Raw genomic sequence first — 16,480 nt, forward strand, 5'->3', positions numbered from 1 at the left:
GAGTCTGCAGATGCACCCAGGTATGCGTTTTTACAAGCCCTCAGGGTGAAGCTGATTTGCCCTGATGTGCTGCAGAAGTAATCCCCCACCCACCCAGGGAGTGGGCTCTGAGGGCCCAGAATGGTAACATGATATCATAAGTGGAGCAGTGCAGCACCTGGTGCTTTCTGAGGGCTCAGCAGATACAGTGGCTCTTCTGTGCAGTGGCCAGGGCAGGCTCAAGGGCCATGATGGGTGAGGTGATAGTGATAGGGAAAACATGAGGAAAAGTCACCTGAGAGAGGTCAAGAGACTTTTGTCCTGGAGCCTGCTGAAAGGCTTCTCCTCTAAGGAGTGGAGTCCTACTTATTACAGGACACTGTGGAGAATTATCTATGTTTCTTTGTGCCGAGATGATTTGGTATGTAGAAATAACATTGCTAAATATGAATTTTTTAAATTGTGATATTGTAACCTATGTGTTTTCTTTCTTCTTAATATAGGCGCACTGGAGGAATTTATGGCGATGAAAGTATTGATTATTTCCAGAAACTACTTACATTTCTGAGCAAGACCATAGCAGAGGAGAATTATTATTTAAACTCTCCAAGAGTTTCTTTAGATTTGGGACATGACTTTAAATATTCAGTTGAGTTCCTACTAGCTTGCTTGCTTGTTTCTTTCTTTGTAAATCATATAGAACTCTTCTATGTTTGCTTTCATGATGTTGACATTCCATTTAGGGACTGAATAAAACAAGAAAAAGTTAGGGCATGATAAGTGCTATTCAGTGAATAAAAAGAGGTTAGTATGATAGTGTTTGGCTAGCCAGCTTCTTCTCCAAGGAAAGACCTTTAAGCTGAGATCTGCACTGGAGGAGGGGCCAGGGACTGGGGGACAGCAGACCTCTGTGTAGAGGAGCAGAGCTTGGCATGAGGTGTGAGGACCTACAAAAAGTTTATGCCATTCAAGTGAGCAAGGGAGAAAGTAGTAAGAAAAGAGGTCCTTGGGGGCAGGGGGGTGGCAAGACCAGGTGAGGAAGCCCTTGTAAGCCAGGTAGAGTGTGATTTATTTTGCATGTAGTGAGAATCTATTGAACTGTTCTAAGCAGAGGATTAACAAGACCACCTTTACATTTTTTGAAATGATTAATTGCCTCTGCAAGGAGGTTTCCTGTAGGAGACAAGGATGGAAGTGGGGAAATTGCTCAGGAGGCCATGTAGGGGTCCAGTTAGCAGTGATGGCACAGAGGAGAGAAGTGATGGATTCTAGTCAGTTTCAGAAGTAGAGTTGATGGAACTCACCAAGGGGCTAGACTTAGGAGAAAAGAAAGGACCCAAGGACAAGTCAGATTATTTCCTTTGAACAATTATGTAGAAGATGGTACCATTCATGGGAATGGGGCAGACTGTGGGGAAGGGAGCAGCTGTAGGGAGAAAGATGGAGCTTGAGAAGCCTGTTCAACGCGTGAGTGGAGATGCCAAGCAGGCTGTTGGATAGATGAGCCTTGAGTTCTCAGGAGAGGCCAGGACTGGAGATGTCAATTGAGGGTCAAGGCATGTGGGTGGAATTAAAAGCCAAAAACTAGATCAAAGTCATGATGGGAAATGAATGGAGAGAAGCACAAGAGACCAGACAGGAGCAACTCCTAGAAAGTCAAGCCAAGGGAAGAGTACAGGGAAGCAAAGGAGAACAAGGGGGTGGCCAGTGAAGTCACAGGAGAACCAGGAGGGACAAATTTTGCTACAAAGAGGAGCATGAAAATGGGGTGACAGTCAAAAGGAAGCATGCCTGTCATTCAAGAGTAGTTTTCCTAAGAGATTATCTTTGGATACTGTTGGAAAAGATCCAATAGAAAGGAGAAATGGATGCTACAGGAAGATGGCAAGTAGAAAGTGTAAAGACCTCAAGGAGGAGAAGATCATAAGCACAGATGGCAGAGCTTGAGAACACATGGAACCACAGTAAAAGGAAGGAGACAAGAGCAGTGTGGTAACCCTGTGACCTGAGTGATTATTTCTGCCCTCAGTAACTTTCTCAGTCACTTGCAAAGTAGCAGTTAGACTAAAGCAAGGTGTCACAATGGTGTTATTTCACATACACTTCCTATTTTTTGTCTTTAGAATGTTTTAATTTCTGTAAATAAGGACAGACTGGTAGGAATTAAATGAATAAAACGTAGCATCTTTGTCAAGCAAATGTCTAGTTTTTTAATGCAACAAATGCAAAGGGATTCGATGCAGTTCTATGAAGTAAACTGGAAGGAGAAGAACTCAATGAGTTTTTAATATAAGAAACGTCTATCTTCTTCTAAGATTGACTCGTCACAAGAAGAATTAGCCACTGAGGAGAGTAAGAAGGAAATTCCCTGGATACAGTGGAAAAGCCAAGAGGTATTTATAAAATGTTGGACAGGTTTGAAATAATGCTCTGTGGTGTGCAAATAGATTAGGTTCTAATAGAAACCTGGTGGAAAGAAGACTGAATGAGACACCACTTGACAGGGTGTTGTATCACTGCAAGTGTAACTTTCCTAAAAACCAAGAGACCCCTAAACACAGCCCAGTCTTTTAGATTAAGTTCATGAGCTTTAGGGACTTGGCTAATATGAAACCTGACAAAAAGTGTCCAGGTAAGCTAAAACAGAATGAACTGTGGTGCCCCATTTCCATGGAAGTTTTTGGGGAGTGCCCACCTTGAAGCAATGGGGTAGGCTAGCAATAGAGGTGATGCTGGTGGCTTCTAGTGTCATAAGAGACTTAGGCAATGGGCAAAGGGTAGATTTTATCTGAATTCAGCCTGCTTGTCAATTTTCACTCAAGTTCCCAAAGAGCCCATCACTTTTCCTTGGTCAATTAGTCACTATTTAATTTTTCACTATTTAATTATTTTCTTTCCATTGGCATCAGTTTTGAGATGCTTCAATAGTCCCTTCATAGTACAGTTAGATTTAAGCAAAGTGTCACAATGGCTTTATTTCATGGATGTGTTTATTATTCATCTGGTAGTGTTTTATTTCTCTTTCTAGAGAAGGGCCATCTACCTATCTATCTAAGCATGTATCATTTTCCCCCCTACCATTTCTCTTGCTTTGTTGAGTGATGTTCTTGCTCCATTTCAGGCAGTTGAAAAGGAAATTAAAATGTTTTCCCAGAAAAGGAAAGAGATAAGAAGAGGAATCAAAGAACTTGCTAAAACTGTAAGTGCTGTGATTTCCTACACTAATCCACTTGACCTGTTGTCTAAGATCACTTTTCAAACTTCATTTTGTCTAGCACAATAGGAAGCCACACCCTTTTTTTCCTCTGCCTACAAGCTGAAGTTTCTGGGGTACTTTGACAGTTGAATTTTTCCCATATTACACTCTATCTAAATAGTGTCTTCCCCAAATGCCCTATTTTACATGATATTTTCATACTTATTTTTATCAAAGTTATACATATACATATTTGTAAGTTAGATAATAAGTAACATAATCAAAAATGTTTTAAAAGCAGCCTCTGCCCTGCTTCTCCCTGCTCTGATTCCTGTACTTCTGAGGTAGCTGTTTTTAATTTTTTCCACTTTTTCTTTTGGCTCTTTACCTCCAGGTTTCTAAATGGCCATCTTAATACTGCTGTTTCTTGAGATTTCAATTTGGATGCTAACTATGAGCTTGCTAGTATAAAAGAAGGTGGATTCTATTATACACACACACCCCCCATACAGATCAATCCAGCTCAGTATACAAACTATTACAGTTATGTAAATCTTCAAACATGAGCATGAGTTATACTGTATATTATGATTAGCCTATGCACTTATTACCTATTTAAACTCCTGACATGCTAAAAAAAAAAAAACAAAACTCTTCTCAATACAAATACCTGAGGTAATCAATCAGATGATAGTATGCTCTTATTTTTTTCAAACTCCCTTCTACAGCTTTCCATCTTCTGGCTCCAGTCTAAGCCCCTTGCTCTCAAGGCCAGGCACTCTCAAGGCCATCTTCCTGGGAAATTCTCTTATCTGCCTCCTGAGTTGGAAGCCTTATTTCCTGGGTCCTGAGTGTTTTGTTGGTTTTTTTTTTCCCCCCTTGGCATGCATCTTCCAGTAGTTTCCTCAGCAGGACCTCTGTTCCAGGCTTGGGAACATACTTTAGAGCAGAACTGTGCTTCTTGGATGCCATTCAAATGTAATCCAGCATGAATAGTGGCTGTCCCTAGCACTGTGCTTTGGTGCTGTTCTTGAAAAAACATACAGGTGAAAAATATTGTGTGAGATTTGGTTTTTCTTAAAATGTCTTTATCCTGCTCTCATATTTCTTCGGTGGTTTGCAAAGGTGCACAGTAATTTCCCCTCAGAATTTTGAAGGCCTACTCCATTGTCTCCTGACTTATAGTGTTTGCTTTAGAGAGTCTAGTGCCTTTTTTATTCCCAGTTCTTTGTAGGCAATAATATTTTTATCTCTGGAAACTCATAGGGTCCTCTTTTTATCCTGATGTTTAGAAATTTCAAGGTTATGAATCTCAACATGTTGATGGATTTTCTAGGTTTGCTGGTGTAGATATATATGAACTGTGCTACCATTTCCGCCATGCTCTGAACCCCCTAGAGGCTGGCCTTTCTGGCAGCAAGAATGCCCTCTTTTGCCATTTGACTTCCACTTTGGAAGTGGCAAGGTATGGTAACTATATGAGACTGAAGGGCAGGAGACTAAAGTCAGAGTTCTTATTTTCTCATAGGTTATGAGTTAGCAGTGACTACCAGCCCTCTCATGAAGGGCTAAGTTCCAGTAACTACTTCCAACCCTGGCCTTTCAGACAAGGAATGATAGCTTCCCACAGGTGCTAGCTCAGGATGCTTTATGGTACATTGCTGGTTTCTGTACCCTGCCACATCTATTTTAAAAGTGCCTCTCTTTAATCCTCCTATTTGAATGTATCCTCCAAGTCCTACCAGGTGCCTAGGTTTTTGGTTTTCTTTTCCCTTTTATATGCTAGACATTGGTCAGTCCTTTTAATAGGAAAACTTTATCTTTCAGTACCAGGAAATGTTCTAAAATTATTGCTTTGGTAATTTCCTCCCTGTTTTCTTTATGTTCCTGATTACTGATGAGGTCAGCACCTTTTCATGACTCTAAAGACTGAATCCTCTGTTCATGCCTTGCACATTTTGCTATTGTGTTGTTGGCCTTCTTGTTCTTGATTTTAGGAATTCTTAATTTTAAATTTATATATATATATATATATATATATATATATATATATATATATATAAATGATCATGATCATTAGGATTACCTACCCTGTGGTAACAAATAAACACAAAAAGTATAATGGCATAGAAGAATGAGAAGTTTATTTCATCCTCATGTAACAGTCTTGGGTGACCCTTCAGGTTGGCAGCTGCTCTGTTCCATGTAGTCATTCAGAGACCCAGGCTGCTGGAGACCCTGCCGTCTTTAGCATGTAATTTCTAAGGCTGTCTTGCTTTATCTTAACCTGATCAGGCAAAAAGGAAAAAAGAGCATGGAGGTGTACATGGGGAAAATCTAGAGGTAGTCATTATTAGGCTGAACTGCTTAAAACTACTATTTTATATAGTTCAACCTACAAATATTTTCTGTGAAAATATGTGGTTCAATCTACAAAAATGTTTACTGTCTTGTCTCTTAACCTTTCATAATGTGCCTTTTATTAATACAAAGGTTAAAAATTATGGCATGGTCTGGGTGTATGGATCATTTTCTATTTAGCTTTATATTTTTTGTGTCTGACTTAAAAAAGCCTTCCCAAGCCTGGGTGTGGTAATGTGTGCCAGAATTCCTACCTACTCAGGAGGCTGATGCAGGAAGATGGTTTGAGCCCAGAAGCTGGAGATCAACCTGGGAAGCATAAGTAAGACCCTATTAAAAGACAAAAAAGACTTCCAAAGTCTCACTTATTTCCTTCTGATGCTCCTTTACTTACTCGTATGATTTATTACGAGATAGTATATGAGGTCTGGTTCTAACTTGATTTTTTTTTCAAGTAAATAACCCATCTCCCCAAAGTTTTTTAACTGAATGTGCCATTCTTTTGCCACTGATTTGCAGTGAATTCTTTCTAAATCACTGGATTCCCAAGTGTACAGGAGTATCTCTGGATTCTCTTTTTCATTTTTTTTTCTTTGTGATTCTGGGGATTAAACCCAGGGGCGCTCTACCACTGAGATACATCCCCATCTCTTTTTATTTTTTTATTTTGAGACAGGGTCTTGCTAAGGTTGCGCAGGCTGGCCTTGAACTTTCAATCCTCCTACCTCAGCCTTTCAAGTTGCTGGGATCACTGGTATACACCACTATACCCAGCTTGTTTCTGGATTCTGGATTCTGAGATTGATTGATCTTTTCCTGAGCCAATACTAAAACATTTTAATTATTCTAATTTTATAATATAATTTTATATCTTGAGAGTAATTATCTTTTTGCTCTATTTTTAAATGGATTTTTATGCATATTTATTTTCCACTTGAATTTTAAAACTAGCTTGTGATGAGCTTGTTTATTTTGGGTGTTTTAGTTATTAGATAAATGAATTTCTAAGGATAAAACCTTAACACTTTAATAACCACAATAAGTCTATAAAGTGACTCTTTACTCAGTAGTATATTTAGATAAACAGAACATCTATTTTTTTATTGGTTGCCATCTACAATTCTTGTCATCATCCTTTCTTACTTGAAAATTTAGGTTCTGAATATGATGGAAGAAAATGAGAAACTGGATAATATTGCAAAATTAGAGCAACAGGAGTTCGGCCTGGATCTTGAGGAACTGGAAAGGCTCCATGAAGAAAGTGAAGAGGAGGTGGCCAAGGTAGGGAAAGAGTTCATCTAAGCACCCATGTTAGCCTACCTGAGCTCTTTGCTTTTGAAGAGATACCAGCCCTGAATTGGATGTGATAGGGATCCAGAAGAATGCTAGCAAATGGTACCCTAAACCCAGCTAGCTTTCCACATGTTGTCGGAGAGTTAGTGACACCTACCACTGAGGGATCCCAGTCCTAAACAGAGGAGGCTACTAGTCAGCCCCATCCTGGATCTCAACAACAGGGAGGAGACCAAAGCCCAACAATGATTATCTGAACATGGCCCCAGGGAGTGGAATAGTTAACTAGATAGCCCAGCAGTGGGGAGAGGAAGGCTGAGGGGCAGGGGTCGCACAGCTTCTGACAACGGATATGCCAAAATGGCTATATAAATCATTAAGTCAGGGGATCAGAATAAAAAAGAAATGAAATGCAAATTAATACAATTAAAAAGTACATAATAGGGGCTGGGGTTGTGGCTCAGCAGTAGAGTGCTCACCTAGCAGGTGCAAGGCCCTGGGTTTGATCCTCAGCACCACATAAAAATAAATAAACAAAATAAAGATATTGTATCCAGCTACAACTATTTTTTTTAAAAAGTACATAATAAAAAATAAAAGAAATAACAGAAAGATATTTTGGAGGAGGGCACTGGGAATTGAACTCAAGGATGCTCTACCTCTGAGCTATATCTCCATCCCTTTTCATTTTTTATTTTGAGACAGGGCCTTGCTAAGTTGCCCAGGCTGGACTTGAACTTGTGATCTTCCTGCCTCAGCATCCCAAGTCACTGGGATTATAGGCATATGCTACTGCACCTAGCTAAAAGGACATTTTTAAGTCTTAGAAATACTGTTCTTAGCTAGTTTATTAATCAACTTGCCAACCAAGTGAGATGCAAACAAAAGGTCTGGAGAAGATCTTTAGAACTAAGGGCTATGGGTTTCATGGTCATACCAGGTCTTTTCGCAAACTCCATTAAAATAGGGATATCTAATTACTTACCTGTTAAGTGATATCAGCAGATAAAACTAATTAAAGTAGGACATTTGATTCTAAATGGATAAATGTAAGTTATCTGATCTCTAAGAGTAAGTGGTAGATTTTTTTATTGTGGACATCAGTAGTATGGGAATTATATACAATAAAGACTCCCAGAGGTCACTGGCACTTCAAATATGTGTTAGAAAGAATTAAGCTGGCTTTTAGATCTCTGGTAATTCAGAGATATTTGTGGTGGGGCTATCCTATGTATTGGAGATGTTTAGTAACATCTCCAGGCTCTGTCTACAAGACAGGAGCATCCCATACCTCCAGTAATAAAAATTTAAAAATATATCCAGAGATCTAAAAGCCAGCTTAATTCATAATATGAATTTCAAACTCCTCTGAGAAAAAGTAGACTTGGCACAGTAGTGTCGCTTCCTGGCTATTCCAACCAGCCAGGTCTGTGAGCATCAGTAGTCCAGCTCCCCTGGGTGAGGGATCTGTCCTCAGAACCCCCTGTGCTCATGGGTATGACATGGCTGCCCTTGGAGGCATTTGTGTTGCCACCCCAGTCTTCAGGGAAGGGAATACAGCCTACAGATGTACCCTTCAGGAACTGTTTTCAGGGGCACGGCTTGCACTCCAGACGTTCATCTCTAGGCAATGTAGCTCAAAAAGTGTTGGGGAAAGATAATCAAACTGTCCCACCTCAAACATAGCCATGACTTACCTTGGTAGTGCATTTACGATAAGATGATTTTGTTCTAAGAGGCCACACTTTCATTTTTAACTTTTCCCTTCATCCATGTGCTTCAAGATAAGAAAGGATGTAGAGATGCACAATCTAGCCAAGGGCTACCTGACTGAGGTTATCAAAGAAGAATGCTGGAATGCCATGGCTGTGAAGGGCCGAGCACTTAAGGTAAAGGACACAACCCCAAAAACCTTGGCTGCTGAGAATTTTCAACCAAAGTCTCATGGCATAACATTTAACAACAGTTTTTAAAAAGAAAATCCACATGTAGCAAAGCATTTGAAGCATGCCCTGCCTCTTCCTACACTGACTTCCACCTAGAGGTATTGCTTTCTCTTAATGCTTTCTTCCCTCTGCTCAGTCCCCATGTGCTTCCAAACCAGCACCTCTTAAGATTGGCTTTAGCACCCCATCTTTCTTTCCGCTGCAACACTCCCTGTCTCCAGGTCTTAGTATTTGTCTACTCCAAAAGCCCACCTCATTCACGGTCCACACAGCTCAAAAGGTGGGATACAACGTATTGTTCACATCTATACCTCTGCCTGCCTTTGCATTTTCTAAGGAGCTATTTTTTTAAATTTTTTTATTCTGATTTGTTATACATGATGGCAGAATACAATTCATTTCATATCACACACATAGAACAAAATTTTTCAAGACACTGGTTGTATACAAAGTATTTTCACACCATTCACGTCTTATACTTAGGGTAATGATGCTAACTCATTCCCCATCATTCCTACCCTCTTGCCCCTTCCTTTCCCCTCCCTCCCCTTTGCCCTATCTAAAGATCCTCCATTCTTCCCATGCTCCTCCCTAATCGCCATTATGCATCTGCATCCTCATATCAAAGAAAACATTCAGCTTTTGGTTTTGGGGGATTGGCTTGCTTCACTTAGCATTATATTCTCCAACTTCATCCATTTACCTGCAAATGCCATGATTTTCTCTCTTTTAATGCTGAGTAATGTTCCATTGTGCATGTATACCAAGTTTCCCTGTCCATTGTCTACTGAAGGGCATCTAGGTCAGTTCCATAATTTAGCTATTGTGAATTGTGCTGCTACAAACATTGATATAGCTGTGTCCCTGTAGTATGCTGTTTTTAAGTCCTGTGGGTATAAAACAAAGAGTCGGATAGCTGGATCAAATGGTGGTTCCATTCCAAAATCTACTATTTTCCAGATTGGCTGCACCAATTTGCAGTCCCACCAGCAATGTATGAGTGTGCTCTTAAGAAGCTATTTTAATTTACCTCTTTATACAGTGTGACCAAAAGTCTTGAGTTTATGTCTGTGGACCTACAGTAACTATTTACAGCACCTTCTTCACTTTCAAATGTCACACACACAAAAACCCACACATATTTGGATAATGAAGCATGTATTGACCCTACCTTGACACGATTGAGTTTCTCTCTAGAACAAGGTTTCCCAAAAGTGGCATATTTGGGGCTGGACCATCACTTGTCATAGGACCATCCTATGTATTAGAGATGTTCAGCAACATTCCCGGTCTCTGACTACTAGATAAGAGCACCCCACACCTCCAGTAATAAAAATTTAAAAATGTCTCCAGACATTGCCAGGTGTGGGTGAGGGGAAGGGAGGCAGAATAGTTTTCTAGCTGAGAACCATTGCTCTAGAAAGAAATCCTTCAAAGTGTTATGTACAAAGTCTAACCAATACTAATGGCATGCCTCATTTTATTTTTAAAATTTCCAGTGCCAATTTTACTCATGGCATAATATCCCATGAGTTAATTTTAGTCAGAGAAAACACCCCACACCTCATCCCCACATACCCACAATTATACTCAAAATGAATTTATTGGGGCTGGGGCTGTAGCTCAGTGGCAGAGCACTTGCCTCTCACACATGTAAGGCACTGGGTTCGATCCTAGCACCACATAAAAATAAACAAATAAAATAAAGGCATGCTGTCCATCTACAACTATTTTAAAAAATGAATTTACTTCCTCTTGCTTGTTTCCCAAGTGCTTTCACATCCCTTATGTGGTCGAGAACTTCCCGATGAAAGAGCGCTCAAGTGAAGAGCTGAAGGAATTGAAGACAGTCTTGCAGCAAAAGAAGATTGAAGCAGAGTGTCTTAAAGTACAATTTTTATATAAGTGATGTGATTTATTTTAGGGTTTCCTTCATACAGACTTGAGTTAGGATACAATTTAGGATAATAAGTTAATATATTGTGTGCATTTTTATATATGTATTTTGTTCCATTTATATTTTTATTTCTAATTTGCAGGATACATTCTTTTATTCTTTTCTTTCTTTCTTTTTGGATACTAAAGGTTAGACCTAGAGGTGTTTTACCACTGAGCCACATCCCCAGCTCTTTTTACTTTTTATTTTGAGACACGGTTTCAGTAAGTTGCTTGGGACCTCATTAAATTGCTGAGGCTGGATTTGAACTCATGATCCTCCTGCCTCAGCCTCCCGAGCCCCTGGGATTACAGGTATGCGCCACCTCGCCCAGTTTACAGGATATATTCTAATAAACACAGGACCTATATCCATATAGTAAATCCAACACTGGCTAGCCATCAGATACCAAGGATATGCTTTTAAAAACAACAATTGGTGTTTTGTTCTTATTTTGCTCAGAGGTCTATACTCCCTTCTCACTCTACCTTACCATTTGGGGTTGTGTTTTAAATTAACCAACAAAGATGAACTAGAATCTATTTTGATGTAAATGCAGTTTCCCTAAAACAGCCCCACTTTTTTTTTAAAAAAATAATTTCTGTGAAATCAGTTTAAAAAAAAAAGAAAGAAAGAAAGAAAATGGTCCTTTGTTATAGCTTTGTTTTGGCCAGAACTTTGCATCTACTCTTTCTCCAAAACATAAAATGAAGGCTTATGTAAATCTTAACCTACACCCTCTAGTCCCATGTGAACAAGTTTGTTTACTTTTTAATGCTTACATACCAAGAAAAACTTGAAGTATTTACAAGTGGGTATCATCCTGACACACAAATATCAATATTATGTAGTGTTCAGGGTCATTTTTGTTCTTTGGTTTACAGTTTGTCAGTTTCTGGAGCTTTAATTTCTTCTGTGGTGGTTTCAGGATCCTATCACCTTGAATTAAATTGTTGGCAAGATGATTTAACCTCTTAAGATGGTTGTTAAAATAATTAAATTGTTGCAAAATTGTCCTTTAGAGAATTTTTCTTATTGCATGACTTCCATGTAATCTTTTTCTCTATTCAGTTACGGAAGGAAATTTCAGAGGTTCAATCTGCAGTCTCCTTGGTTAAAAAGCGTCATGAAGAAGATGATGAAGAAGAAGAAGATGAAGATAAGATAATCAGAGACTCCAACTTGCCCAATTACCTGCTTGGTAGTCTGAGTACTGATTTTGGGGTAGATACCTCTTTGTTATCAAGCCAATTGGAACTTCACTCCAGAGAGGAGAAGATCAACCAAATTACCTTACTAAAAGTGGGTGGCTTTTCTCTTTATTCTTAAAAATCTCTGAAACTCTTATGAGATGTCTTTAAAGTGCTCACATTGAAACCTAATTCCAATCAAATGATTTCATCAAAGTGCATAAAGAAACACACAGATGGCTACCATCCATGTCCACAGACAGAGCTTATGTACAAGAGTTGTCTCCATCCCTTCAAACTGGGTTCTGTGATCTCACATTTTCTAAAGAATACTTTACACTGGCTGATACCACAAACCATTCTTCTGTTTAGATCTTTAGTCAGTTCAAAGAAACTCTTGGATTCCATCTTCTCAGTAACTCAAGTTTCATTTAGGATCTCCTTTTAAGGTTGAGACACAACTGCTTATTTATCTGCTTAACTGAGGAAATATAATTTGTTCTCTAAGAATTTTGGTACATTCTGGGTTCTAGAATAAGTCCCTTCCTCTTTACTTCTCCACTAAACAAGTCAATCTCATAACACATCTGTCTATGGAGAAGACCCTAAGGTGCTCTAGAGGTTCCCGGTCATGGGAATTAGATAATTTTGAGGCTGTAGGCATAGGCATAATTTTTGAAAATGCAATGCCTGAGACTGTAGATAGTTTGAAATTTAATGTTAGCTATTCCTTTTCTTAAAAGTCCTTCAGCCATGTCTGCAATTCAAGTTCTAGCTTCCTGTCATGTTACTCAGCTCTCACTTCCTTTCCTTTCCTTCTTCTATTCTAACCCTTTATTCCTCAGAGAATAAGCCCTCAATTTATTCTAAGAACGGTTCAGTTACCTTTTGTGGCCCAGCTTCTGCAGACTCATGCCCCAGGCATCACCTTCTTGCTACTTTATTCCTACAAAGAGGTAATTTCAGCCCAAGAGAAACTCTGGGGCTAAGTGTTAAGATCATTTTTTTCCAATTTAATGGCTTCTTCCCCAATAACATAGAAGTATAGGCTGAACTCTGACAGTAACATAAAGGCCACTTTGAGTTGAGCCATTAGGAGTGGTAGCAACCCATCTGGACTCACTTTCTCTCTGGCTATTGACTGATCCTTCTGGTGAGCTCAGGTTCTCTCTTGCCTGAGAATGACCTGACCCTATAGCTACAGAAAGAATATTGTGCCTGGTGGACTTCTCTGGAAGCTTCTCTAAACACTCTGTATTGGCCATTTCTTCCTCTCTACATCTGCCACAAGATTCTAAAAAAGAGATTTTTTTTTTTAAAAAATTCATGCACAAAAGTAGAGAGAATTGCTCAATGAGCCTCTGTGTGCACATCACCCACCTGAACATTTATCATCATACTTGCACATTGAATGACAGCTTACATTTCAGAAAGTAGATTATGGAATATGGTTGCCTTAATCCTACCTATGGTTGGATGCCACTGTCAATTATCGAATCAAGAAATGGCTTGATACAAATGGCATTCCAGGAAGATTCATTTTACCTTCTTAAAAGATAATTTCAGGACTGACCTTGGAGGGAAAGTGTAACTTGGGATCATGTTACTAGTAAAGATATGAGATGTGGTGTGTTTTTCAGTAACATATTGATATTTCAGGATATCATTTACAAGGTAAAAACTGCTTTCAATAATGAGTTTGATGCTGCATATAAACAAAAAGAGTTTGAAATCACACGTGTGACGGAAAGAAATGTTAGAATTAGAGAAATTATTTCAGATCTGGAGTTGGAGGAAACAGTCTGGCAACCAGAATTTGAAGACTGTGAGAAACCAGAGAGAACCTTTGTTGTAGAGGATCATGAGGTATGGCTGGCCCCATCATCTCTTCCCTCTTTCTCAGATTTCTCCCAGATCCTATTTGTTCACCTTCTTCTTTATATTATTGCAAACAACTGTATTAGCTAGCATGCTCATTTATAGATAATAAAAACAGAGGATAGAGCTGCAGTATTGAGAATTTCTTTTATGGACCCCAGGGAGTCCAGGGAAGATTTGGACACTGCACCTAGGAAGAAACCGGCAGCAAAGACTAGAGCTTTATGGGGAGTCCAGGGCCCTCTTTCTTTATCTCCTAGCTTACTTATCTGAGCATATAAGATTCTTCTAGGAATTTCTACTTTGTATCTCCTCTACCAAGAGAGCAGCTGGTCTGAATTAGATTATCTTGGTCCCAGTTCTAGGCTTGCCTGGGAAGGGGCTCCTTGGCCCAGTGTTGGCCCAGTGCTTGAACCAGAGGGGTTGAACCACTCTGTGGGAAAAAGACCAATGGAGTCATTATCTAGATCTTTGGTGGGCAGTACAGATACCAAGGAAAGGGACTTGTGGACAGCCTTCTTCAAAGCATAGGCAGTTGCGAAAAGAATGCCTAAAGAAAACAAAATATGACCATATTTCATTTTTTTGAAAGAAAAAAATGCTGGAGAATACTCAAAGAAAAACTATTGTTCATATGAAACCAATTTGACTACTTTGGGGCAAAAGATAATACTGGTGTTTAGAAGAAATATTTTCACCGTCCCTATTAGCTGCTAGGCCCCATTCTAAGTGTCCTAGATAGATGAGAATGAATATATAATTCTACATCCATAGAAGGTAAGCCCTAACATTGCCTCTATTTCACAGATAAGGAAAGTGAGGGACAGAGAAATTAAGTAGCTTAGCCACAGTTTCTTGGCTAATTAGTAACAGACTGGACCCAAACCATTTGCTTCTGAGGACATTGTCCTAACCTTTGCACTTGTTTAACTTCTACAAGTCATTTTTCCCTGGTCTCTTTGCTATGTGACCTGGGAGCTGGAGCAAGGTGAAAACCAAGACCTCATTCTGCCACTGCTCAGGGCCCAGCTCAAGGCAATCCCTTTGCACGTGCAGTAAACCCCCATGCCTGCTTTTTCTTGAGCTCCCATCAGTCTATGTTCAGGAGAGAGATCTCTTTGCAAGTCAGATGTGACTTCCTGCTGTGCCTGACCCCCTGCAATGGCTGCCCAGGGCACTTGGGATACAACCCACCTTCCTGACCATCTCCCTGCCCTCGTCTTGTCCAGCTGCTCTCCCTCCCTTCTGCCCATGCTTTACTGCCCACAGTTCTTAGAATGCCCCAAGCTCTTGATCTCTTAGGACACCTTTCAGGATTTGACTTAGGTGACACTTCTTTGACCTCCCTTCCCCTCACCCTTCATCTAAATCAAATCTCTTCAGTGATGAGACAGAGCTGAAAACTAAGAGAAAAGTAAAGATCTATTCTTCTAGCCCTCTCATTTTAGACTTTATCTTCATTCCAAAACAGAAACTGAATGCAAAATATGGATTGTACTAATTTAATTCTCACAGTACTATTTAATTTCCTCCCAGTGTATAGAAGGAAAGTTTGGTTTGGATTTTGTAAGAATACCAGCAGAAAGCTGTATTTTCTCTTTTAGATTACAGCTCAAAAACATGTTTCTCCATGGCAAAAAGCCAAAACAGAATTGATTTCACCCCATGAAACAGAGCGATGGCTTCATTCACAGGTATGCAGCTCTGTCCAAATAATACCCAAGACCCTCTTTCCTTTAGAGATACTTGTATCCCAGTATAGAAGCACATAAAGATAATTGTCTTGGTCCAGAGGCCACTTGAACCTCATCTGGCTTCCTCCGTTCTCTCTTCCATACCACTGCCACCATTCCCTATCCTAAAGTGGTCATCCTAACACCAGGTGGGAGGTGCCCCTGGGGTCAGAGCACTGTCTCAGCTGCCCTCTCTGACCCTGGCTTTTTCTCAGGGTTTGGACGTTAGAAACAGAGCCCTGATGGACATGATGGGAGGTGTTCTGGAAGTCAAGAAGGAAGACATTTTGAAAATGGTGAGATATCTGGCCCTCCTTGTGAAAGGTATAGCAGAGTTGAAATACACTTACATTTCACCATTTTGTACAAATTCTATGGCAAAAAAATATTAGACAACCTTATAGTACCCTATAAACATACACAGTAGGCAAATAAGAAAAAAAATTGGCTTCCATTCTCACAAGAAGCAAATGAGCACCAACAAACCACAGTGGTTTTGTTCTCTACCAAAGGCAGGGATACCACTTCAACTCTAACACCTGCAGTACAGGTGTAGTTCTGCACACACCTCTGTCACCTAAGGGTCCAGGTATATCCTAAACTGCTCTCACTCTCCAGAGTCACAGAACAATAGTCATGATGTTCATACTCTTTAGTAAAAGTGTGTTAGGCTATTGTCCTTATCGACTTTTTGTTTGTCTTGTTTTGTTTGGTGGTACTGGGGACTGAACTCATGAGTGTTTTACCACTGAGCTACATCCATAGCCCTTTTCATGTTTCAATTTGAGACAAGGTCCAAAATTGCCCAGATTGGCCTTGAACTTGCAATCTATCTGCCTCAGGCTTCTGAATCTCTGGGATTATAGGTGTGTACTGCGGGACCTGGCCCTTGCCAACCCTATTAAAGGGCCTTTGCTTTTTTATTTCTTCAAACTGTAACCATACCTCTGAGCTTTTACAGTACTGAT

The 16,480-nt window shown here is 39.8% G+C and overlaps 1 protein-coding gene across 1 annotated transcript in view; it reads left to right on the top strand.

Moving 5' to 3' along the window:
- Positions 1-16,480, top strand: part of Cfap43 (cilia and flagella associated protein 43) — an 88,502-nt gene that overhangs the window by 50,814 nt on the left and 21,208 nt on the right. Inside the window, exons 17-26 of the mRNA XM_027929930.3 lie at positions 483-627; positions 2,274-2,372; positions 3,101-3,178; positions 6,692-6,817; positions 8,614-8,718; positions 10,547-10,663; positions 11,783-12,013; positions 13,561-13,767; positions 15,384-15,473; positions 15,728-15,808. Of these exons, the coding sequence (XP_027785731.2) occupies positions 483-627; positions 2,274-2,372; positions 3,101-3,178; positions 6,692-6,817; positions 8,614-8,718; positions 10,547-10,663; positions 11,783-12,013; positions 13,561-13,767; positions 15,384-15,473; positions 15,728-15,808 (1,279 nt within the window). The remainder of the gene's footprint in view (positions 1-482; positions 628-2,273; positions 2,373-3,100; positions 3,179-6,691; positions 6,818-8,613; positions 8,719-10,546; positions 10,664-11,782; positions 12,014-13,560; positions 13,768-15,383; positions 15,474-15,727; positions 15,809-16,480) is intronic.

Source organism: Marmota flaviventris, chromosome 4 (genome assembly GCF_047511675.1).
Source record: "Marmota flaviventris isolate mMarFla1 chromosome 4, mMarFla1.hap1, whole genome shotgun sequence".
Classification (NCBI taxonomy): domain Eukaryota; kingdom Metazoa; phylum Chordata; class Mammalia; order Rodentia; family Sciuridae; genus Marmota; species Marmota flaviventris.